Source organism: Centropristis striata, chromosome 14 (genome assembly GCF_030273125.1).
Source record: "Centropristis striata isolate RG_2023a ecotype Rhode Island chromosome 14, C.striata_1.0, whole genome shotgun sequence".
In the NCBI taxonomy this organism is placed as follows: domain Eukaryota; kingdom Metazoa; phylum Chordata; class Actinopteri; order Perciformes; family Serranidae; genus Centropristis; species Centropristis striata.
Genome location: NC_081530.1, coordinates 33,135,077 through 33,161,855, shown reverse-complemented (window position 1 = coordinate 33,161,855; position 26,779 = coordinate 33,135,077). Strand labels below are relative to the sequence as shown.

General features: G+C 35.7%; 1 protein-coding gene across 2 annotated transcripts; it reads left to right on the top strand.

Annotated features, from left to right (window-relative positions):
- Nucleotides 1-8: 8 nt before the first annotated feature.
- Nucleotides 9-25,099, top strand: vps52 (VPS52 subunit of GARP complex). Of its 2 annotated transcripts, none has more exons than XM_059350092.1 (20): nt 9-260; nt 1,411-1,489; nt 2,257-2,309; nt 3,203-3,278; nt 4,008-4,075; nt 6,408-6,583; nt 7,793-7,943; nt 8,821-8,921; nt 9,060-9,192; nt 10,723-10,780; nt 13,252-13,385; nt 16,006-16,161; nt 16,286-16,404; nt 17,673-17,796; nt 17,884-17,979; nt 18,581-18,688; nt 19,905-19,970; nt 20,793-20,904; nt 22,086-22,204; nt 24,843-25,099. In XM_059350092.1, exons 1-20 carry the CDS (start codon nt 165-167, stop codon nt 24,987-24,989), a joined length of 2,172 nt encoding a protein of 723 aa, XP_059206075.1. In that variant the 5' UTR covers nt 9-164; the 3' UTR covers nt 24,990-25,099. The 2 variants fall into 2 exon arrangements, with proteins under 2 accessions (XP_059206075.1, XP_059206074.1); XM_059350091.1 differs by having other exon boundaries at nt 1,408-1,489.
- Nucleotides 25,100-26,779: the final 1,680 nt, after the last annotated feature.

Below are 26,779 nucleotides of genomic sequence, written 5' to 3'. Positions count from 1 at the left end.
AATAAATAGTATATTTTTTGTTGATGTTTATTTAACCCACATAGTATATTCTTATATTGATATTCGTTCTTAAACGCTAAAACGCCTTTTCTTATTTCGGGGACGGACCAGGCGGAACTTTAAATTTGTAGTTTTTTTCTTTACGTTAGCGTAAATTCGCCGCAATGGCGGAGGTGTCAGCTGCAGCAGTTGGTGCTGGTTCGGATGTAAACACAGCTGGAAACCCGACAGAAGTCGCCATGGCGTATTTACAAGACGAGGTGATATTTGAGAAATTATGTTTAAATGCGAAAAAGTGAAACATTTGTTTGTTTACACGCTGTTTGTGTGCTGCAGCCTGTTAGCATCACAACAAGGTTTTATCAATGAAATGTAGCGTCACGTTTAGCTGACTGGAGTTTATCACGTTTATATGAACAGCTGGTTAAATAAACAACTAGTGACAGTGTACTTTGTGTTTATATTTAATATAATTGTGTGTTTTTCAAAGTGTATTCATGTTGTTTGAAGCTAATTTAGCTGTTAGCATCCAGTCAAAACACTGACAGCTCAGTGTTTCCTGGTTGTATCACGTGGCAACAACGTCACGCGTTGAATCGATTAGTCGATTGACAGAAAATTTGATCGAAAGCATCTTTATTAATTAATCATTAAGTCATTCATAAAGAAAAGTCTCTGAGAACTTGTGATGCATATTTTCTCCGACATTTTATTGGCTAAATGATGATTATTAATATCTTGTATTTGTTTTATTTATTTATTTATTGATTTATTGATTTATTGATTTATTGATTTAAATCTCATCAGCACAACTTGCTTTTTCTGTTGTGTTTTATTGTGCAAAAATAAAAAGTACATAACAAATTTATTTGCAACTCATGCTGCAAAATTCCAGATATATTCAAGGTGGAAACTTAATTAAAAAGTTGATGAAAATTAATGGGAATAAACTGAAAATAACAGACGTGAAATGTAAATATATATACATATATTATTTTCTCAGGCTGAATTTACCATTTCATATGTAGATAGAAAGTAGACACTTTTATAAACTCACCCAATACAAATGGAAGAAATATGCTGAATTTTCATTGAACAACTGTTCCTTTATGAGCCCCCTTTCAAAATAAAAGACTTCTCAGTCCTCCATATCCAGTTGTAGGAGATCCTTCACTCCTCCAGACATCAGACTGTCTTAATTCTTCAGTAATCTACAGAAGAACTAACAGACTAACTGAATTTCCCCTCGGGGGTAAATGAAGTAATTTTGATTAGATTTATTTTGATATCCATGCAGTTGACTTCCTTTTGACTTCCTCTCCCCCAGCTTTACTCGACACTCCCACCTCAAACATATTAGTTCTGAAATGATCATTTCTGTCTAATTATGTCTGTGTTTTTTTCTAGAAGACTGATGGAGAAATGGCGAACCTGAACCTGGGAGAGCTGGACCTCACCACGGACGAGTTCATCTTGGATGAAGTGGACAGTAAGGAAACATTTATTATTAATATGTCTCATATATTGATCAGGATGTAAAAAAAGGATAAAAGACGAATGGAGCTACCTTGTTGGCCTCACATAGTCTCGGTTAATATTAAAAAATATATAATTTTAGTGTCTTTTTGGGTTTTAAACAGGTCAATATTGCAAAATACCACAACTATGATATAACCTCAGTAAAAGCAGCAGATCCTTGCATGTTTTTACTGTCACGTGTTGTGTGTGGAAGGTCCCTTTAATTACTTTTTTGGTAATTTTGTGTCTTTTTTTTGGTAATTTTGTGTCTTTTTTAATAATTTTGTGTCTTTTTTAAATACTTTTTTGTCTTTTTTGGTAATTCTGTGTCTTTTTTGGTAAATTTGTCTCTTTTATGGTAATTTTGTGTCTCTTTGTTGGTAAACTTGTCTCTTTTTCAGTAATTTTGTGTATTTTTAAAAAAAATTGTGTCTTTTTGGGTCATTTTGTGTCTTTTTAAAATATTTTTGCGTCTTTTTGATCATTTTGTGTCTTTTTTTAGTCATTTTGTGTCTTTTTTGGTCATTTTGATACTGCCTCCAGCAGCCCCCAGGTAATTTGAGTTTGAGACCCCTGTTATAGAGCCTCCTTCATGAAACTACAAGTTTAAATTCATAACAATGCTTCTCAATCAGGGTTTTCCCAGAAAGAGAAGCTGCAGCCTGGTGAAGCTCCTGTTGAGTTTCTGTCTGATGTTTTATTTGTCGTGAGCGTTTCTTCCCTCTGTGTCTCCTTCAGTTCACATCCAGGCCAACCTGGAGGACGACCTCGTCAAGGAGGCGCTCAAAACGGTGAGAATATTAACACGCTGATGTTTGAGTCCACTGTGAGCTCTGAGAGAGAAACAGACATCAGCTGTCCTGGCTCACAGTGACACAAAGAAAATAGTGTGCATGCTCAGAAACTGTTGCTGAAATTTATCTTTGGTCACTATTATGTCACTTGGTAGCTAGAAACTTAATAAGACACGTTTTTGTCAGATTACGTGTGGAAATAATCCACTCTCTTGGCTTTAAGAAACCAAATAAAATGTATTATATATAAACACATGGGTAATACGTGGGTAAAAACTGTTATTAACTATTATCATTATCCAGTGATGAGTGTGTGATGGCGGTGCTCTCTCCTCGTGTCTGTGTGCAGGGCGTTGACCTGCACACAGTCTTTTGACTGATGTAGAAAAGCCAAAAATACAGAAGAATATATTTATTTATTTTAATTTAGACTACACACTCCTTTAGTTTTTAATGTTTGTTGAACTTTAACAACTCCGATATCATAAGAGGCACAATTTGGTTACTTTTCTGCTTCGAACCGGGTAGAAAAAAGTTCATTTAATATTTAAATATTAGCCACAAACATAAAAACAGTCAAATATTCGTGCTACTCCCGGTCCATACTGCTCAGCTCAGCGGCAACAGCAAACATTGTTAAAATTTCTATTTCTGGGACAAATATGACAATAATTCAACATCACCCCACTAGAATATAATATATAAGATCCATTTAATATCTACATGTTATAATAGGGTGATAATAAAGCTAGATGATTACGGATTTCAAAACTAGTCCCAAATAAAATGTATTATGTATAAATACGTGGGTAATACGTGGGTAAACTGTATTATGATTATCCAGTGATGAGTGTGTGATGGCGGTGCTCTCTCCTCGTGTCTGTGTGCAGGGCGTTGACCTCCGTCAGTACTCCAAACAGGTGGAGTCGGAGCTGCAGAGGATCGAACAGGCCTCCATCAAAGACTGTATCCTTCAGATGTCAACATGTTTTACATCATATTCAGCTTTAACTGCAGATATCTTCAAGCACAAAGAGTTTTATTTTACTCCAGGAGACTCAAAATAGATTTTGCATCAGACCTTGTTTTTGTTTATCTGCAGGTTTTATTTTTTTGCTTGAAAAGAACAGATCCGTCTCATCACCAGTGGGACAATCTGTTTGTATACAGTCATGGAAAAAATGATTAGACCACACTTTTTTCTTCAATTTCTTGTTCATTTTAATGCCTAAAGGTTCGTTTGTTTGGACAAATATAATGATAACAACAAAAATATCTGATAAGAGTTTAATTTAAGATCTGATATCTAGACATTTAACATGGTTTTATTGATAATAACCAAAATCATTATCAAGAAAACCGTATTTCTCTCCTTTTATTCTATTTATTTAGTCTTTTGACTGATGTAGAAAAGCCAAAAATACAGAAGAAATGTATTTATTTATTTTTATTTAAACCACACACTCACACACTGTGTAAATAATGTTTACATGTTGTTTACTTGCATATCTCAACACATACAAACATGCTTACATTTCTCAGCTGATAAATAATATGAAGGTGTAAAACTGCTGGATATTTATGAGTTTTACAATAAAAAAAACCATATTGGATCCGTCCCATTGAAGTCTTAAAAATACATATTTGTACTAATTTCCGGTCCATTGTTTATTTTCCTGACTGTTTGTGCGTCAGACATCAAGGAGAGTCAGAACATCGCTCTGCTGCACAACCAGATCACCGCCTGTGACTCCATCCTGGAGGTAACAACTCCACCTCAGCACCGTCCCACAATGCACTGCAGGATGAGGTCACTCTGCTTTTGATTTGACTTTGCCGGCTCAGTTTTCTCTCCACAAGTTTTAGACCTGCCGTTATAAACTACTAGATGTTTTAGAGCAGGGGTCTCAAACTCTAATTACCTGGGGGCCGCTGGAGGCAGGATCAAAATGACCAAAAAAGACACAAAATTATTTTTAAAAGACACAAAATTATTAAAAAAGACACAAAGTGACCCAAAAAAGACACAAAATGACCAAAAAAGACACAAAATTATTTAAAAAAGACACAAAATTATTAAAAAAAAGACACAAAATTACCAAAAAGAGACACAGAATTACCAAAAAAAAGACAGAATTACAAAAAAAGACACAGAATTACCAAAAAAGACACAAAATTATTTAAAAAAGACACAAAATGACAAAAAAAGACACAAAATTATTAAAAAAGACACAAAGTGACCCAAAAAAGACACAAAATGACCAAAAAAGACACAAAATTATTTAAAAAGACACAAAATTATTTAAAAAAAGACACAAAATTATTAAAAAAGACACAAAATTACCAAAAAGAGACACAGAATTACCAAAAAAGACACAGAATTACCAAAAAAAGACACAGAATTACCAAAAAAAGACACAGAATTACCAAAAAAAGACACAAAATTATTTTAAAAAGACACAAAATTACCAAAAAAAGACACAAAATTACCAAAAAAGTAATTAAAGGGACCTTCCACCACAACACAGTAAAGTGCCATTCATATAAAACTCACATTAAACTTTCATATCAAGGTGGGGGCCACAAAATATCATCACGAGGGCCACAATCGCCCTTCATGTCACAGCTCTCTTTTTCCGTCTGTCTTCTTGCTGTTTCCCACAAAATGATCTCCTGTAGTTAAATGAACTCTTTACAGAGACAGCTCTGTCTCTGTCTCTTCCTCCAGTCATGGCCAGTCCACAAACTGGACAGGAAGTCAAATCTGTTCCTGCCTCCATGTTTGTTAGCATCTTTTACCATCAGCCGGTTATTGTAGTGTGATAATGACAGAACTAGTGATAAATACGTCTGCTGGTTGTTGAGGAGCTGCCAGACCTGCAGGAGCTGATTATTATCTGAACATTTACTGAACACCTTCAACTCTCCTCCTGCACCATTAAGAAATAACCATCACACGTCTTTGTGCAGCTGAGTGAAGCGGTTCTAAGAGGAACTTGTGGAGCTGTTTACAGGTCCTCCTGTCTGTGTTTGCTCCTTTATCTTCTGCTCCTCCTGCTATTTATCTTCCTCCTTGTTGTTTCCCACAATAACATAATAACGGCTGTTCAGTTAATCTGTTGCACATAAAACCAAGAACAGAAGCAGAGAACAAACAGCTGTGTCTCTTCCTCCCATGTGACCAGCAGCGATTCTTCTTTTATAGCAAGACACAATAGAACATAAACACTAACACTTTAAAGTTTGACATCACTTAGAATTCTCCTTATTTTGAAAGAAAAGCACAATATTTATAAAATTAAAATAATTTTGTGTCTTTTTTTAGTAAATTTGTGTCTTTTTTGGGTAATTTTGTGTCTTTTTGTGATAATTATGTGTCTTCTTTTGTAATTTTTTGTCTTTTTTTAGTAGTTTTGTGTATTTTTTGGTCATTTTGTGTCTTTTTTTTTTAGTAATGTGTCTTTTTTGGTCATTTTGTCGTTTAAATAAATGATTTTGTGTCTTTTTTTAATAATTTTGTGTCTTTTTTTTGTAGTTTTGTGTATTTTTTGGTCATTTTGTGTCTTTTTTTTTAGTAATTTTGTGTCTTTTTTGGTCATTTTGTCTTTTATATCAATAATTTTGTGTCTTTTTTTAATAATTTTGTGTCTTTTTTTTTTAATTTTGTGTCTTTTTTGGTCATTTTGTGTCTTTTTTTTAGTAATTTTGTGTATTTTTTTGGTCATTTTGTGTCCTTTTTTTTTTTTAGTAATTTTGTGTCTTTTTTGGTCATTTTGTCTTTTAAATAAATAATTTTGTGTCTCTTTTTAAATAATTTTGTGTCTTTTTTGTAATTTTGTGTCTTTATGTAATAATTTTGTGTCTTTTTTGTAATTTTGTGTCTTTTTTTTGTAATTTTGTGTCTTTTTTTAGTAATTTTGTGTCTTTTTTTGGTCATGTTGATACTGCCTCCAGCGGCCCACAGGTATTTAGAGTGTGAGAGCCCTGTTGTAGAGGTTTGTTTCCATTGGAACCAACAGAGACGTTCCCTGTGTGACCCCTCACCTTTGAGTGTTCTGAATGTATCTGAATGATGTTGTTATTATTCCCTGTCAGCGTATGGAGGGCATGCTGAGCGGCTTCCAGAGCGACCTGTCGTCCATCAGCAGTGAGATCCAGACGCTGCAGCAGCAGTCGGTCAGCATGAACGTCCGTCTGAAGAACAGGCAGGCGGTCCGCAGCCACCTCAGCCAGCTGGTGGACGAGCTGGTGGTCCCCGGGGCCATGATCTCGTGAGTGGACACACAGGAGACAAACACTGGAGAAAATACAGATAGTTCATTCAAAAATACACATAATAACATGTAAATGTCTGTGTATATATATATATATATATATATATATATATATATATATATAGTTTTTTATAGTTTCTTTTTACATTTTTTTTTACATTAAATTGCACTGTAAGAAAACAAAAGTTGCCTTTATTTTAACATTCAGCAATATGATGTATTTTTTTTTTGTTTTTTTTCATAGAATTCACTGTATTTAACATTCGTTATCATGACATTATCTATAAGGTCCCATTATATTTATTTTAATGTTTTGTTGGTTTTTTTTACAGATTTAGCGTAGATTTTATGGTTAAATATTTTTGACTTTATTCTCATAATTAATTAAATATTTTCAACTTTTTTATACAGTTTCTTTTTACTTTTTTTTTTAACATTAAATCCAAAGTTGCACTGTAAGGAAACAAAAGTTGCCTTTTTTTGTTTGTTTTTTCATAGAATTCACTGTATTTAACAATCTATAAGGTCCCATTATATTAATTTTCATGTTAATAATTTTTTTATTTACAGATTTAAAGTAGATTTTATGGTTGAATATTTTTGACTTCATTCTCTTAATTTATTTAATATTTTCAACTTTTTTATACAGTTTCTTTTTACTTTTTTTTTTTTTTTTACATTAAATCCAAAATAAAAGTTGCCTTTATTTTGTAATATGATGTATTTTTTTCATAGAATTCACTGTATTTAACATTCGATTTTATGGTTAATATTTGTCAAATAAGTAATTTACTTTTTATTTTTTATAGCATAAAAAAAAACAAGAAAAAACAAATACAGTAAAGTTGTTTTTTTAAAGTACCATCTAACAGAGAAGTGTTAAATAAAAATAAAGGTGCTATAAATATAAAAACAGATTATTTGTTCGTCCAGCAGGGATTTTATATCAGAAGAATCTGTCTGAGTTCTGCAGGAGTTTAAGAAATAAAAGAGCCGAGTGTTGTTCTGACGTGTCCCTGTGTCCCCGTGTCTCTGTGTCCCCGTGTCTCTGTGTCCCCGTGTCTCTGTGTCCCCGTGTCCCTGTGTCCCCGTGTCTCTGTGTCCCCGTGTCTCTGTGTCCCCGTGTCTCTGTGTCCCCGTGTCCCTGTGTCCCTGTGTCCCTGTGTCCCCGTGTCCCCGTGTCCCTGTGTCTCCGTGTCCCCTTAGCACCATCCTGGACTCCCCGGTAACGGAGCAGGAGTTTCTGGAGCAGCTGCATGAACTGAACAACAAGATCAACTTTGCCAAAGAGCTGAGCTTCAGAGAGACGCTGGCCTGCTCCGACATCCAGGACATCGTGGACCGCCTCAAGCTCAAGGTGACACACAGAGATCAAATATATATTAATGTATAGAAACAGAAGAACTGAGGCTTTAATCACACAATACAGTCATTTCACATTGTTTCCTCCAACCAACAGGACAAATACAGTCATGGAAAAAATGATTAGACCATCATTGTTTTCTTCAGTTTATTATTCATTTTAATGTCTGGTACAACTAAAGGTTCATTTGTTTGGACAAATATAATGATAACAACAAAAACAGCTGATAAGAGTTTAATTTAAGAGCTGATATCTGGACATTTAAAATGGTTTTATAGATCGTGATTTTGGTTATTATCAAGAATGTTTCCATGACTGTAGATATAAAAATGACAAAAAAAAGACACAAAATGACCAAAAATAGATGCGAAAATTACAAAAAAATGACACAAAATTATCGAAATAGAAACAAATTGACCAAAAATAGATGTAAAAATGATCAAAAAAAGACACAAAATGACAAAAAAATATAGTCATGGAAAAATTATTATACTATTGATATCTTCAATTTCTCGTTCATTTTAATACCTGATACAACTAAAGGTTCATTTGTTTGGACAAATATAATGATAATAACCAAAATAACTGATAAGAGTTTAATTTAAGAGCAGATATCTGGACAGTTAACATGGTTTTGTTGATGATGATTTTGGTTATTATCAAACCAAAAAAAACAGCCTGGAAAACAACCAGGATTGGACCCCAGAGGGCAAAAATAAGATAATGGCTTCATGTAGAAAATAAAATAAAAAACTAGTTTTAAGTCCAGATTTAAAGCTTAATGTGATAAAATGCATGATTTGATGCTGTGGGATGAAAAATATTAGTGTTAATGGGTTTCTATGGAACTAAATGTTTCTCGTGATTCCAGGCGGTGTCAAAGATCAGAGAGTTCATCCTGCAGAAGATTTACTCGTTCAGGAAGCCGATGACCAACTACCAGATCCCTCAGAACACGCTGCTGAAGTACCGGTGAGCACAGCGCCCCCTGCTGGTAGTCCAGGGCTAAAACATCTCTCAGTCATGTTATATTACTGTCTGTGAGCTGCAATAATATAGTATTTATTGAACTGAACTCCCTCCTGACTCTGCTCTGTTTCCTCTCTGTAGGTTTTTCTATCAGTTCCTGTTGGCCAACGAGCGATCGGTTGCCAAGGAGATCAGAGACGAGTACGTGGACACCATGAGCAAGATCTACTACAGCTACTTCAAGTCGTACAGCGGACGGCTGCTCAAAGTCCAGGTCAGTCCATTCACCTTCAAAATAAAATAAGATCAGGTCAGTCCATTCACCTTCAAAATAAAATAAGATCAGGTCAGTCCATTCACCTTCAAAATAAAATAAGATCAGGTCAGTCCATTCACCTTCAAAATAAGTCCAGGTCAGTCCATTCACCTTCAAAATAAGTCCAGGTCAGTCCATTCACCTTCAAAATAAGTCCAGGTCAGTCCATTCACCTTCAAAATAAGATCAGGTCAGTCCATTCACCTTCAAAATAAGATCAGGTCAGTCCATTCGCCTTCAAAATAAGATCAGGTCAGTCCATTCACCTTCAAAATAAGATCAGGTCAGTCCATTCACCTTTCAAAATAAGATCAGGTCAGTCCATTCACCTTTCAAAATAAGATCAGGTCAGTCCATTCACCTTCAAAATAAGATCAGGTCAGTCCATTCACCTTCAAAATAAGATCAGGTCAGTCCATTCACCTTTCAAAATAAGATCAGGTCAGTCCATTCACCTTTCAAAATAAGATCAGGTCAGTCCATTCACTTTCAAAATAAGATCAGGTCAGTCCATTCACCTTTCAAAATAAGATCAGGTCAGTCCATTCACCTTTCAAAATAAGATCAGGTCAGTCCATTCACCTTTCAAAATAAGACCAGGTCAGTCCATTCACCTTTCAAAATAAGATCAGGTCAGTCCATTCACCTTTCAAAATAAGTTCAGGTCAGTCCATTCACCTTTCAAAATAAGATCAGGTCAGTCCACGATTCACCTTTCAAAATAAGATCAGGTCAGTCCATTCACCTTTCAAAATCAGATCAGATCAGGTCAGTCCATTCACCTTTCAAAATAAGACCAGGTCAGTCCATTCACCTTTCAAAATAAGATCAGGTCAGTCCATTCACCTTTCAAAATAAGATCAGGTCAGTCCATTCACCTTTCAAAATAAGATCAGGTCAGTCCATTCACCTTTCAAAATAAGACCAGGTCAGTCCATTCACCTTCCAAAATAAGATCAGGTCAGTCCATTCACCTTTCAAAATAAGATCAGGTCAGTCCATTCACCTTTCAAAATAAGATCAGGTCAGTCCATTCACCTTTCAAAATAAGATCAGGTCAGTCCATTCACCAGGAAACCACCAGGATTTCATCAGGACTCCTGGGCGTTTTAGAAAAGGCTTCAATCAGCAATTAACCACAAAATAAGATCAGATCAGACTTTATTTATCCTGCAGTCGTTACAGCAGCTCAACATACAGACACAGAGATATAAAGGACACAATAAGATTATAAACATATGCATACATTCCTGCTATTTGTCATTATTATTAATATAAATACATTTTTTGAACGTTGAATGAAAACAAATAAAGCTGATGTAAATATAAAAAGATATTTTTAGGTTTGTCTGTTGGGGTTTTATATCAGCAGCGTTGCCAGGTGATCAGACTGAAGCTGTCTGAGCTCTACAGCTGTTTCAGTTGTTATTATTATTATTATTTATTATTATTTGTTTCTCTCTCATGTGTGGTGATGTTTCTCTGCAGTACGAGGAGGTGGCGGACAAAGACGACCTGATGGGAGTCGAAGACACCGCCAAGAAAGATATCCTTTACACTGTGTGTGTGTGTGTGTGTGTGTGTGTGTGTGTGTGTGTGTCTGTGTCTGTGTAAACAGCCTCTCCTCTCCTCTCCTGTCCCCTCCTCTCAGCTCTGTGTAAACAGATTTTCAGTGAATATTTGTCACGTGACCAATTACCAAAACAAGATGTAAAATTACCAATAAAGACAAAATGATCTCAAAAATATGTAAAATTGACCAGAAAACCAGTAAAAGGACCAGAGAAGACACAAAACTACCAAAATAAGACACGAAAAGAGCAAAAAAGCCACAAAAGACCAAAAAAAGACACAAAGGACCAGAAAAGACACAAAACTACCAAAATAAGAGACACAAAAGACCAAATAAAGACTAAAAAAGACACAACTTTGACAAAAAAGACCCCAAAAAGTTCACATATTCTACATATTTTCAGTATTGTCATGTTTCCAGCCTCTCCTGTCCTCTCCTCTCAGCTCTGTGTAAACAGCCTCTCCTGTCCTCTCCTCTCAGCTCTGTGTAAACAGCCTCTCCCTGTGTTTTCGTGCTAAAGGCTCCTGAATCTATGAGAAGTCAGTCAGTCACAAGTTGGACAGGAAGTAAATCTGTTGCTGACTCCATGTTTGTTTTGACCTTTTACTGTCAGCTTGTTATTGTCGTCTGATAATTATAAAGCGTCTTATTTAGATTCCTGCTAATTGTAAACAAGCTGTCAGGCCTGTAGGAGGCTGATAATTATCTGTACTTAGCTACTTTATTTGGATCTGTAAACACGCCTCGTACAGTATTTATATCATTAATTAACCCAGAAGTATCCATCACAGCTTCTTCCAGAGAAACGGGGTCAGCTCCGCCCGAATACCTCAGTAAAAGATGGTTTCAGCAGCTCAGTGAGCAGGTTTTTACTGTCACTGGACACTTTATCAAGAAGGTTTTGTCAAACGATTACCCTCAGGATGAAAGATAAACTCTAAACATCTGAACCCAACATGTGGAAAACATGTTTTCTTTGTGAGATGGTCAGAAAATATACAGTTTATCCTAGAAAGAAACTGTAAAAACAGCATTTTCAAGGTTCTTTCCAACAGTCCTTGAACTGATCATCAGTTACAAAAGTTATAAAAAGTGACCAAAACTTGTGTTAAATGTTGATATTTGTGTCAGAATGTCTTTATTCTCCATGTGTCATTTAAAATAAACCAGATCCTGTTAAAAACATTAAATTCTGCTTCTCAGGGGCAGAGGCTGTTTACACAGAGCAGAGAGGAGAGGACAGGAGAGGCTGAAAACATGATAATACTGAAAATATGTGCAATATGTAGACTCATGTTTTGGTAATTTTTTACATCTTTTTTGGTAGTTTTATGACCTTTTTGTAATGTGAGGTCCTTTTTTGGTAGTTTTGTGTCTTTTGTGGTCATTTTACTTATTTTTTGGCCATTTGTGGTGGTTTTGGTTTTTGGAATTTTGGAAATTTTGTCTTTATTTGGTAATTTTTGGGGAAATTTGTTTGTTTTTTTTGTGGTAATTTTACATATTTTTTCGATAATTTTGTCTTTATTGGTAATTTTACATCTCTTTTTTGGTCATTTTGTGTCTTTTGGGGAAATTTTGTTGGTCACCCGTGACAAATATTCACTGAGGACAGGAGAGGCTGTTTACACAGAGCTGAGAGGAGAGGACAGGAGAGGCTGGAAACATGACAATACTTCAATATGTGGAATATGTGGAGGAAACCGGTTTAGGTTTGTGTGCGTGTGTGTGTGTGAAAGAGTTTTCTAAAGGTGTTAATGAGGTGTCGAGTTCTCAGAGTGTCAGAGAAACATCTGGCTCGTCTCCATGTGACACTGATAAACGGATCATTAAAGTCATTATGTCAAACTGGGTTAAAACAACAAACCTCAGTCCAATCAACACATTCTCACCTGGTTCTCCAGGTGTGTCTCTGTGTCACACACACACACACAGAAGGAAGATACAATATGGCCAAAAAAATAAGTAAAATGACCAGAAAGGACACAAAACTACCAAAATAAGACACAAAATTACCAAAATAAGACACAAAATTACCAAAAAAAGACAAAATTACCTAAACACGAGCCCAGCCTCTCCTGTCCTCTCTGATCTGTGCAAACAGATTTTCGGTGAATATTTGTCACGTGACCAACAAAATTTCCCAAAAAGACACAAAATTACCAAAAAAGATGTATTACAAATAAATAAATTACAAATAAAGACAAAATGATCCAAAAAAAGACACAAAATTTCAAAAAAAGATGTAAAATTACAAAAAAGCCCCACAAAACTTCCAAAAAGTACAGAATAAAGATAAAATATGGCCAAAAAAGGAAAAATATGACCAAAAAAAAAAGTAAAATGACCACAAAAGACACACACACACATACACTCACATAGAGAAGATGAGAAGACTCAGGTCAGACGTGTTCCTGTTGAGGCTCCTTGACTTCCTGCTGCAGGTTTCTTCTCCAAACCGTCCCTGAAGAGCAGGAACACCATCTTCACCGTGGGCCAGCGGGGGGCCATCCTGAGTCCTGCTGAGCTGGAGGGACCCATCCTGGTCCCCCATACGGCCCAGAGGGGGGACAGCAGGGTGAGACAGGCATAAACACCATAACAGATACACGTTTTAATGATTGAATCATCACGTGACGTCTGAATACTAAATCAAGGTTCAAATGCTGCAGAGGCTGAATTTATTTTGTCTTTTCAGTCAGTTTGAAGCTGATATTTCTGCACAGTTGCAGACTAGGCTACACTATTATTATTATTATTATTATTATTATTATTATTATTATTATTATTATTATTATTATTATTATTATTATAGTATTATTAAACCAACAAAGACAGGTTTAATCATTTCCAAAATTCACAGCATGTTATCTCACCAAATAATCAGCTTCAATCCATATTTTTTGGTGTTTAACCATCAAAAACCAAAGAACAAAGTGCTGTAAAGTTATTAAAATACTATAAAATAATACACAAATATAGTAATGAATATAAAAAATCCCAATGAAGACAATATAATAATCAAATAATACTAACACAATAAAATAATAATAAAAAAACAGAGTTAAAGTTAAAAAAGGAAATAAATAAAAAGTAAAAAAAACCGCAATAAAAAACAATATATTTTAGCGTATATGACACAAAAAAGACACAAAATTATTTTAAAAAAGACACAAAATGACACAAAATTATTTTTAAAAAGACACAAAATGACCCAAAAAAAGACGGAAATGACCACAAAATTACAAAAAAAGACACAAAATTACCAAAAAAAGACACAAAATTACTAAAAATGAAACAAAATTATTAAAAAAAGACACAAAATTACCAAAAAAGTAATTAAAGGGACCTTCCACACACAACACGGTAAAGTGCCATTCATATAAAACTCACATTAAACTTTCATATCAAGGTGGGGGCCACAAAATATCATCACGAGGGCCACAATTGGCCCGCGGGCCGCGAGTTTGAGACCCCTGCTTTAAGGGGTTTGGCTGCACAGTTCAGTTTTTTGTTGTTTTGTAGCTTAAAGTTCTTGCTGGAACCTAAAATTCTAAAAGTAATTGCAGATGTTGGAACGTACCTGCAGAGAAAGTGAATAAATGAAGAATATAAATGTATAAAGTGCAGAATGTGACGTGATCTCTCTTCTTATTAAACTCTGATTCCTGCTGCAGCTTTTTGAATTAAATAAATTCAGTTTTAGTGCGTAAATACAGAAGCTTATGGTTTGTAAAATAAAATGTGTTTTCTCACGTGGAGCTGCAGAAGAAGCACGTGTTTACTGAGGAAACAGACCAACGTGTTTCTAACATTCAGGTCAAACTTTAATTACTCTCAGCTAAAAGGTGTCAACTCCTCAAGGTGGAAATTAATTATAGTAGCAGTTCTGAGCCAAGTCCTTCTAGTCATTAGTCTGTAATAACTGGCTGTGTGATTAAATGCCAAAAGTTCAAAGTGAATCAGGAGCAGAGTTGAGTGTTGGTATGTAGGTCAATAGGGTCAATAGGTTGATGTGTGTGTGAATATATGAAAGGAAACATCTCCAGCTCCAGAAAAAACAACGTGTTTAATCATTTTTCACCACTTTTTTGCCCTATTTGTAAATTGAGTTATTTAACCCGATGTGTCATTTAACTCAATAAGGACTCAATCCTTATTGTTGAGTCCTCATAAGGGCTTAGAGCAGTACTGGAGGGTACTGATACTGCAGTACTGGAGGCAGTATCAGAATGACCGAAAAAAGACACAAAATTACTAAAAAAAGGAACAAAATTACTGGGAAAAAAGGGACAAAATGACAGAAAAAAACTAAATTATTTAAAAACGACACAGAATAACCAAAAAAGACACAAAAGTACTAAAAAAAACAGACACAAAATTAAGAAAAAAAGATACAAAATTGACAGAAAATATACAGAATTTCCAAAAAGGACACGAAATAATTTTTTTAAAAGACACAAAATGACCAAAAAAGACTCAAAATGACAGGAAAAAAACTAAATTACTTTAAAAAAAAATAAAAAAAAGACCAATAAAATACACAAAATTACAAAAAAAGACACAAATTTACCAAAAAAAGACACAAAATTACTAAAAAAGACACAAAATACCAAAAAACACGAAATTACCAAAAAAGACACAAAATTATTTTAAAATGACACAAAATTAATCAAAAAAGACACAAAATTACCAAAAAAGACAAAAACATTTTTTAAAAAGACACAAAATTACCAAAAACAGTAATTAAAGGGACCTTCCACACACAACACGGTAAAGTGCCATTCATATAAAACTCACATTAAACTTTCATATCAAGGTGGGGGCCACAAAATATCGTCACGAGGGCCACAATTGGCCCGTGGGCCACAAGTTTGAGACCTATGAGTTAGAACATTATAATCTAAGTATCTGAAGTCCATCCCAGACTCAGTGATGTCTCTTATTTTATACTCTGAGCTAGAGGTTCAGAACAGCTTGTGACTGCAGTGTGAGAGGTTATAACTGTTGATCAGCTCTGACCTCTTGTGGCAGCTCGTAGAGCCACAATAAAGCTGTGATAGTTGATGATAGAACAGTTTGTGTTCCTCCTGCAGTATTAATAGAACAGTTTGTGTTCCTCCTCCTGCAGTATTAATAGAACAGTTTGTGTTCCTCCTCCTGCAGTATTAATAGAACAGTTTGTGTTCCTCCTCTAGTATCCCTATGAGACTCTGTTCCGCAGCCAGCACTACGCTCTGCTGGACAACGGCTGCAGGGAGTTCCTCTTCCTGTCCGACTTCTTCATGGTGGCAGGAAACTCTGGCCTGGACCTCTTCAACAGCATCATGGGGAAGACCCTCAGCATGTTCCTGGTACCAGCAGCCACCACTTCTACATGGTTATTATAACTCTCTACTGGAGATAACTCCACTCAGTCCTTCTGTGTGTGTGTGTGTGTGTGTGTGTGTGTGTGTGTGTGTGTGTGTGTGTGTGTAGAAGAGCATGTCGACCTACGTGTCCGACTGCTACGACAGCATCGCCGTCTTCCTCTGCATCCACATCATCCTCCGCTTCAGAGCCATCACGGCCAAGAGGACCATCCCCGCCCTCGACAAGTCAGTGGTCCCTGAATGCATCACGCTTCTTTTACCCCTCCTGGGCTCCTGTTTGACTCCAAATCATTTTCAACAAACAATTAATATAGGTTAACCCTTAATAGGACACTCATTGAAATACTTGCAAATTCCAAATTTCAATCCTAGAGAATATTGGAGGATATTACATACAGCCAGAATGTGTAAAAAACATCCGGACCCAGGGGAGGGGAGTAATATTTTGAGGAATACATTTACGTTATTAAAGTGGCAAATCCACGAGAAAAAAATTTGCAGATTTGAGATTTAAAGTGGTGAATCTGCGAAAAAAAAAAAGTTCCTTTTTTTCCACTTTTTTCTTGTAAATCTGAGACTTTTTTCTCACAGATTTGCCACTTTCATCTAGTAAATTTGCAATGTTTTTCTCGAAATATTACTGAAATATCCCCCATTTGACTGTTTTTAGAACATGTAGAAAAAAAATATTACCAACTTTTTTCTCCTTTTAAGGCAACTCATGGCCAATAAATTAATATTTAGTTTTGTAATGAAAAAAATATGAAAATGAAATATCAATGTGTTGGTCATGAGTTGCCTTAAAAGGAGAAAAAAAAGTTGGTAATAACTTTTTTCTACATGTCCTAAAACCAGTCTAATGTCATGGGGTCCTTTTTAATAATACATTTTAATTATAGAGAGCTTTTCAGGGTACACAAAGACACTTTACAGTTAAAACAGTTAAAATGCAGTTAAAGATAAAACAAACAATTAAAATCAAACCCTGAGGACCAGGGTGTATAGTCGACAGGAGGACTAACAAGGTTAAAAACTGTTTTAATCTCTCTTCTTATTAAACACTGATCTCAGCTGCAGCGCGTTCCGCGGTGCAAAAATAAGTGCCATTAAAATGTGTCAATTTTTTTAACGCGTTAATTTTTGTGTAATTAATTAATCTTAATTAACGCGTTAAAGTCCCGGCCCTCGTAAAAAGCAAAGAATGCATAGTGATAATGGAATAATAACTTGTGTTATACCAGGCTAACAGTGCAACATTTATTGTAGAAAGAAAATGCAAAAAACAGCCATTATTGTTCAAATTTGAAATTTCCAATAGTCCTAGAATGCATCATAAGTTCCGAAAGTTTCTGTGTGTGTGTGTGTGTGTGTGTGTGTGTGTGTGTGTGTGTGTGTGTGTGTGTGTGTGTGTGTGTGTGTGTGTGTGTGTGTGTGTGTGTGTGTGTGTGTGTGTGTGTGTGTGTGTGTGTGTGTGTGTGTGTGTGTGTGTGTAGGTACTGGGAGGCGGTGTTGGAGCTGCTGTGGCCGAGGTTTGAGATGATCCTGGAGATGAACATCCACAGCATCAGGAACACAGACCCTCAGAGACTGGGAGTCCTGGACACCAGGCCTCACTACGTAGGGACACACACACACACACACACACACACACACACAGGTCCACAGCAGTGTGACAGGGTGTTTGATTGTATTTGTCGTCTTCAGATCACTCGACGTTACGCTGAGTTCTCGTCAGCGATCGTCAGCATCAACCAGACGTTCCCCAACGAGAGAACCAACACACTGCTGGGACAGCTGCAGGTACACACACACACACACACACACACACACACACAGTCACACACACAGGTACACACACACATACACACACACAGGTACACACACACAGTCACACACACACACACACACACACACACACACACACAGGTACACACACACACAGTCACACACACACACACACACACACACACACACACACACACACAGGTACACACACACACACACACAGGTACACACACACACACACACAGTCACACACACACACTCTCACACACACACACACACACACAGGTACACAAAGAAACACACACACACACAGGTACACAAAGAAACACACACACACACACACAGAAACACACACGCGGACGCATAAACACACGCACACACACACACACACACAGTCACACAGAAACACACACACACACACAGAAACACAGACACACACAGAAACACGCACAAACACACACACACACACACACACACACACACACACACACAGACAGAAGAAAGTGTGTGAGGAGACAGGTCGTGGTGTGTTTACAGTCTAAGTCAGACATGTTTACTTGCTGTAAATTGTCCCAAACTGAACTTGTTATTGATGATGTAACATGTTGTTCTCCAGGTGGAGGTGGAGAACTTTGTTCTGAAGATGGCGGCAGAGTTTCCCTCCAGAAGAGATCAGCTGATCTTCCTCATCAACAACTACGACATGATGCTCAGCGTCCTCATGGTGAGACTTAATATTATAATATTATAACGTCCTGATAAACGGCCTCATTAGGGCCTCGGGGCAATCGCACCGAGCACTACTGTTATACTGTGGATTTCTTCTTCTTCCTCCTCCGGACACAATTTCGTCCCGCTACTAGTCTTACAAATACAAATTATATATCAAAACGACGTAAGTTGCGAAAAACTGCCCAAAATTTTGCATTGAAATGAATGGGACAGCCGAAAGAAAATTAGCGAAAAAGAACAATAATTGGAGATTTTTAAACGTCTACTCCTCCGGCATAATTTCACCTAGAGACTCCATTTAAACTTTAAACAGTAGACACAAGTCTTGTGTATTGGTGTATTAATCCACGTTTCGATAGGTCATATAGTTTTTTATCAATCCCTGTTCAATGACCATGATCATTTTTGGAGAAATTCTGAGATTATAATGGGTGTGTATTGCACGGAATGTTCATGTCAGAGTGTGTGATGTCATCGCCAGAGTGAAGAGGGAGAGAAAAAATTGTCAAAAAATAAATTTTAAAACTGCGCTCCAGGCCGCAAATTCCACTCTACAGAATGTATACATAGAAACGTAGGAAAATTAGTCTTCTCCCTCACAATCCTCTGGTAAAGCTGTCAGAGTTATAGTTTGGGCGTACGACGCACAGATGATCCACCAACACCACCAACAGCCTCATTGGCTCCCATATTAATACGCAGGAAGATTTCTGAAAAAAAGCATATTTTACAGTTTCTTTAGATCGTTCTTACAAAGCTATTTCTTAACTTTTCTTCACAAAAAACATATATAGACGTTCAGGAAGAACTCAGGACGCTCAAAGCAAGGGATAGTGAAATATTTGAAAAGGAATGTTTGTTGTAGGTGTGCTCCTTGTATATTATATACTATCATAACACTAGTATTAATTGTTATAAATCTCTGAAGAATCTCATCATAGTGTACACACACCGGCAGTAGCCCCCGTGGCCCTTTCAGAATTTACCCAGAGGAAATTTTCCAGTTCCATCTGTTTCTATCTAAACCAACGTGTGTGTGTGTGTGTGTGTGTGTGTGTGTGTGTGTGTGTGTGTGTGTGTGTGTGTGTGTGTGTGTGTGTGTGTGTGTGTGTGTGTGTGTGTGTGTGTGTGTGTGTGTGTGTGTGTGTGTGTGTGTGTGTGTGTGTGTGTGTGTGTGTCTGTGTGTGTGTCTGTGTGTGTGTGTCCAGGAGAGGGCAGCAGATGACAGTAAGGAGGTGGAGGGTTTCCAGCAGCTGCTGCTGGCCAGAACACAGGTAAACACACACACACACACACACACACACCTCTCAGCTCCATGCTTTTATTCTGACACACTGCAAGTAGATTAGACACAATACAGTTTAATACTTTTTACTGCTTTCCAGTATATTTATAACTGTAGTTCTGAAACAGAGAAGCAGCACTGAAGTATTCTCAGTACTTTCACATAAATGTTTATTTAAATACACACACATATATATATATATATTTATTGTTTTATTTTTTTATTTTAAGACGTATATACTCATTACCATATTTATTTATTTATTTTAAAATATATATACTCATTACCATATTTATTTTTTCATTAATTTATTTATTTATTTTAAGATATATATATATATACTCATTGCCATATTTATTTATTTATTTTAATATATATATATATATATATATATATATATAAAAACTCATTGCCATATTTATTTATTTTAAGATGTATATACTCATTGCCATATGTTCTTTTAATTTATTTATTTATTTAAATATATATATATATATATATATATAATGTATTCATTTAAGATGTATATACTCATTGCCATACTTTTTTTATTTATTTATTTTAATATATATATATATATATATATATATATATATAAATAAAAACTCATTGCCATATTTATTTATTTATTCATTTTTCTGTAATATTGAGTTGAATGGCCTTTCCTAACATTTTTTTTGGAGATAAATTAATTAGTAATGAAATTAAGTTGATTTAAATCCTGTCGTTGATGTTTACACATGTTAATAAAACTCTGTTTTATGTTTTTCACCTCCTCCTCCTCCTGCTGCTGCTGCTCCTCGTCCTGCAGGAGTTCATCGAGGAGATCCTGTCTCCTCCGTTCGGAGGGATGATCTCCTTCGTGAAGGAGGCCGAGGCTCTGATGGAGAAAGGGCAGCTGGAGCGACTGAAGAACGAGGAAGGTGAGACGAGACGAAGAGTTTAGTTTTACTGTTAAAGTAGAAATAAGATAAAGTTCCTGACCACAACAACAGTAGAAACAGACTGGAATCATAACAGTAGAAACAGACAGGACAGACAGGATCCTCCTCCAGCAGCAGCCTGACTTTCATTTCATGCTTCAGTTCTGTTTTACGGCGTAACGAGCAGCTTCCCTTCATCAGTTGTGTTTCTCTGTCAGGGTGAAGCTGCATTTCTCAGCTTCCCACATCCTTTGTTCTTCTCTTCTCTGTTTCCTGTCAACAGCACAGAGTCATGTTACTGATCACACTGAGACACGTGGAGCACACACACACACACACACACACACACACACACACACACACACACACACACACACACACAACCTGAGAACAAACACACAACACACAACACACAACCTGAGAACAAACACACAACACACAACACACAACACACAACCTGAGAACAAACACACACACACACACACACAACCTGAGAACAAACACACACACACACACAACACACAACCTGAGAACAAACACACAACACACAACCTGAGAACAAACACACAACCTGAGAACAAACACACACAACACACAACATACAACCTGAGAACAAACAAACAAACACACACACAACACACAACCTGAGAACAAACACACACAACACACAACCTGAGGACAAACACACACACACACAACACACAACCTGAGAACAAACACACACACACACAACACACAACCTGAGAACAAACACACACAACACACAACCTGAGAACAAACACACACACACACAACACACAACCTGAGAACAAACACACACAACACACAACCTGAGAACAAACACACACACACACAACACACAACCTGAGAACAAACACACACAACACACAACCTGAGAACAAACACACACACACACAACACACAACCTGAGAACAAACACACACACACACAACAAACAACCTGAGAACAAACACACACACACACACACACACACACACACACACAATAAACAACCTGAGAACAAACACACACACACACACACACACACACACACACACACACAACCTGAGAACAAACACACACACACACACAACTGAGAGTTTAAACCATTTAAACTGTTTACCTTTAACTGTGTGTGTGTGTGTGTGTGTGTGTGTGTGTGTGTGTGTGTGTGTCTGCAGCTCGTATCACTCAGCTGGTTCGAGGTTTTTCTGCTACGTGGAAACAGTCGGTGGAGTCGATGAGTCAAGACGTCATGAGGTCATTCACCAACTTCAAGAACGGGACCAGCATCATACAGGTGAGACAGACAGACAGACAGGTGAGACAGACAGACAGACAGGTGAGACAGACAGGTGAGACAGACAGACAGGTGAGACAGACAGACAGACAGACAGACAGACAGCAGACAGGTGAGACAGCAGACAGGTGAGACAGACAGGTGAGATAGACAGACAGCAGACAGGTGAGACAGACAGACAGGTGAGACAGACAGCAGACAGGTGTGAGTGGTGATTCAGCTGCAGGAGGCTCCGCCCCTTTTTTTGTGTCTGGGAGAAAAAGGAAACGCCATAAATGTGACTCTCATGTGGTTATTTTCATAAACTATTTACTTCTGTTTTCTTGCAGACGAGATGGAATATGATGACCCTGCATTTTTGGTTGGATTTGATAATAATACATAACAATAAATATATTTAAAAAAATAATTAAATAAATTAACAAGAAAAAACTGTAAATAATGATAAAAAAAAATATATATATATTATTAATAAATTCAAATGATAAAATAACAATAATAAAAATTAATTAATAATAATAAAAATAAAATGTGACTCTCGTGTTTATTTTCATAAACTATGTACTTCTGTTTTCTTGCACACAGGACAGAATATGGTTACCTTGTATTTTTGGTTGGGATTAATAATAATACATAAAAATAATATATAGAAAATAATAATTAATAATAAAATAAATAAATTAATGAATACTTTAGTAATAGAATAAAATCAATTAAATAATAATGCAAATAAATTAAATGACAAGAATACAAATAAATTAGATAATAATACCACTTACAAATTAAATAATAATAAAAATAAATTAAATAACAATGATACAAATAAAGTAAATAATAATGGAAATAAATTAGATAATAGTAACACAAATAAATTAAATAAAAAATAATACAAATACATTAAATAAAAAATAATACAAATACATTAAATAAAAAATAATACAAATACATTAAATAATAATACTAATAATACAAATAATAAATTAAATTACAAAAATACAAATAATTTAAATACCAATAATAAAAATGAATAATATAAGAAAAAAAAGCAAGAACCTAATCAGACTGAGAATGCAAACAATTTTTTTTTAAAATAAATAAGGACATCTCTTTACATACTCTTTCATTCTGTGACTTCTGCACATTTTAAACACTCGTATTGTAGATATTTTGTCAATATGAATTAAAAAGATATATTTTGATTGTAATTTTTGCTATTCTTTATTTCTGTTTCTTGTTTATGCACCAACACACCAAACCAGATTTCCTTCTGATTCGAACCTTTCTCTGTTTATGCTTCACTGTAAAGAGTCACTGTTTATAACAGCAGCAGCTGCTGGATACAAATCTACAGTTATATTACGTTACGACACTTCCTGTTTCTGTTGGAGAGGAGAAGTTGGTCATACACTGTGTAAAATGCTGCTAGTGATGCCAACTGTTGGAGTTCTGCATTTTAGCCGTTGCTATATTAGTTACCTGCAACATCCTCCCTGCTCTGTGTAAACAGCCTCTCCTGTCCTCTCCTTTCTGCTCGAAAAAGACAGTAAAATTACCAAAAAAAAGATGTAAAAATATCAACAAGTTAAAAAAAAAAGTCCACATATTGTACATTTTTAAGTATTGTCATGTTTCCAGCCTCTCCTGTCCTCTCCTCTCTGCTCTGTGTAAACAGCCTCTCCTGTCATGACCAACAAATTTTCGGCAAAAGACACAAAATGACAAAAAAAAGACGTTAAATTACCAAAAAAGGATACAAAAAAGATGCAAAATGACCATAAAAGACACAAAATTACCAAAAAAAAGACAAAATTTAAAAAAAAAAGACAAAAAATAAAATAAAATTTCCAAAAAAGCAGCCTCTCCTCTCCTCTCTGCTCTGTGTAAACAGCCTCTCCTGTCCTCTCCCCTCATAAATAAACTTTTCTATGATATTCTAATTTTTGGAGATGCATAAACTAAGGATAAGGATAAACTAAAATTAATAAGTGAGAAACAGGCTTATTTTCCCATTGACTTGCATGCAAACTGTCTTTGTTTTTTGTGCAGCCAGTTATCAGCTAGTTTTGTTTTCTACAAAAAAGATGCGAAATTACCATAAAAGACACAAAATTACCCAAAAAAAGACATAAAATTACAAAAAATTCAGAAAAAAGACATGAAAAAAGACCAAAAAAACCTCCAAAATTTCCAAAAAAGCAGCCTCTCCTGTCCTCTCCTCTCTGCTCTGTGTAAACAGCCTGTCCTCTCCCCTCATAAATAAACTTTTCTATGATATTCCAATTTTTGGAGATGCATAAACTAAAATAAATCAAGTGAGAAACAGGCTAATTTTCCCATTGACTTGCATGCAAACTGTTTGTTTGTTTGTTTTTGTGCAGCCAGTTTTCAGTTAGTTTTGTTTCTGATAAAATGATATTAAAATGATATTAGTTCCATATTTCTGATGATGTGTGTGAGGAAGTGAGTGTTGAAGTCAAACTTCCTGTTGTGTGTGTGTGTGTGTGTGTGTGTGTGTGTGTGTGTGTGTGTGTGTGTGTGTGTGTGTGTGTGTGTGTGTGTGTGTGTGTGTGTGTGTGTGTGTGTGTGTGTGTGTGTGTGTGTGTGTGTGTGTGTGTGTGTGTGTGTGTGTGTGTGTCAGGGCGCTCTGACCCAGCTGATCCAGTACTACCACGGGTTCCACAAGGTTCTCAACCAGCCCACGTTCCGCAGCCTGGCGGTCCGCTCCGAGCTCATCAACCTGCACCACCTGATGGTGGAGGTGAAGAAGCACAAGCCCAACTTCTGACCTCAGCGGGAAAAAGAGGAGGAGCTGCTTCATTAACCCTTTATCAGGCACAGAACTATATTTGGTAATTTCAGGTGATATTTCAAGAAAAAAGTTGCAAATTTACTAGATTAAAGTGGCAAATCTCCGCGAAAAAAGTCGCAGATTTACGAGAAAAAAGCAACTTTTTTCTCCCACATTCTCCACTTTAAATCTCATAAATCTGCGCATTTTTTTCTCGTAGATTTGCCACTTTAATCTCATAAACTTTTTTCTCTAAATATTATTTCCGTATGTTTTTTATACACATTCTGGCTGTATGTAATATCCTCAAATATTCTCTAGGGTTGAAATTTGGAATTTGGAAGTATTTCAATGAGGTAAATGGGTTAAAGTGGCAAAAAAAAAAGCGTAGATTTATGAGATTTAAAGTGGTGAATCTGGGAGAAAAAAGTTGCTTTTTTTTCCACTTTTTTTCTCGTATTCTCATTTTTTTATTGTTATGGCATTAAAATGATCCCTGGTTATTGGTTGAAATCTACAATAAACAGCACTTTGATAGTTTATCATGTGAATCTTTCTAGTGAAAGAAGTGAAGAAAGATTTCATTTGCTTTTTTTCCCACTTTTTTTCTCGTAAATCTGCGACTTTTTTTCTTGTAGATTTGCAACTTTTTCTCGAAATATTACCTGAAGTTACCAAATATAGTTCTTTGCCTGATAAAGGGTTAACAAAAACCAGACTGGCTGATTGTGGAACACCTGGAGGTTCTCCAGGCTCCGCCTCCTCGTTCTCCGTCCCACCTGGAGAACGTGAGTCATTCTTTACTGTGGAACCATCAACACCAGAGCCGACCCGTTCTGTATTTTCCCTCCAGCTGAAAAAAACAAGTCGTATCACAGATCAGTGAGCTGGTTTCATCACTGGACACCAACCAAGTCGCTGAATGTTTCCATTTTGTTTCCTTTCATGTGCTGTGGAAATCGTTATTTTTTAATTTAATTCCAGAAGAAGAAATCATTTACTGATAAGCTTTGATTTATAACATTTATAACATTTATAATGCTGCACTAGTGGGAGAAGCTAATGCAAACACATTACTTGAAAAGGTGTTTTTTTTGTTGTTTTTTGTGAATTTTTCAGTTGTTTATCTGTATTTTTCTTATTGTCTCTCAATACTAACTGACTTCCTGTCTGCATTTGTTGCTACTGAAGACATAAATCTTTAAAACATTAATATATCTACTCAGTAAATTCCCTCTGAACCCCAATGAGCCGTTTCAGGCGTTTTTTGCTCTTTTTTTTAAATGTTTTACTCACTTTGGATTTCACTGCAATATCTGAAATAAACATATAAATCTCTATAAATCAATAAGTCCTGCAGCAAAGAATGATATTTCTTTTTTTAAATATGAATAAAATAGAAAAGTGTTTATATATAAATTCCAAATGCCCACAGGTGTCACAAACGTTACCAAAACACAACACGAATGACCAAACAAAAGATGAAAAATGACTTAAAAATGACATAAAATGAATGAAACAAGACACAAAATGACCAAAAAATCAACATGAAAATTACCGGAAAACAATGAAAAATGACCAAAAAAAAAGATGTTGAATGGCCAACAAACCCATAGAATGACAGAAATCAGAATTTAAAAAAATTTGAATAAAATGGAATTTATATATAAACACTTTTTTCCAAGTGCCCTCAAGTTTCACAAATATTAGAAAAATGTATTGGCTCTCCACATATTGTCCATATTGAAGTGTTGTCGTGTTTCCAGCCTCTCCTGTCCTCTCCTCTC

Bases quoted from the DNA above. Each gene is read 5' to 3' on its own strand.
- vps52 (XM_059350091.1), top strand. From the start codon at position 165: ATGGCGGAGGTGTCAGCTGCAGCAGTTGGTGCTGGTTCGGATGTAAAC. The intron at 2,310-3,202 runs GTGAGAATATTA...GTCTGTGTGCAG, and splicing joins TCAAGGAGGCGCTCAAAACG to GGCGTTGACCTCCGTCAGTA. The intron at 22,205-24,842 runs GTGAGACAGACA...TGTGTGTGTCAG, and splicing joins ACGGGACCAGCATCATACAG to GGCGCTCTGACCCAGCTGAT.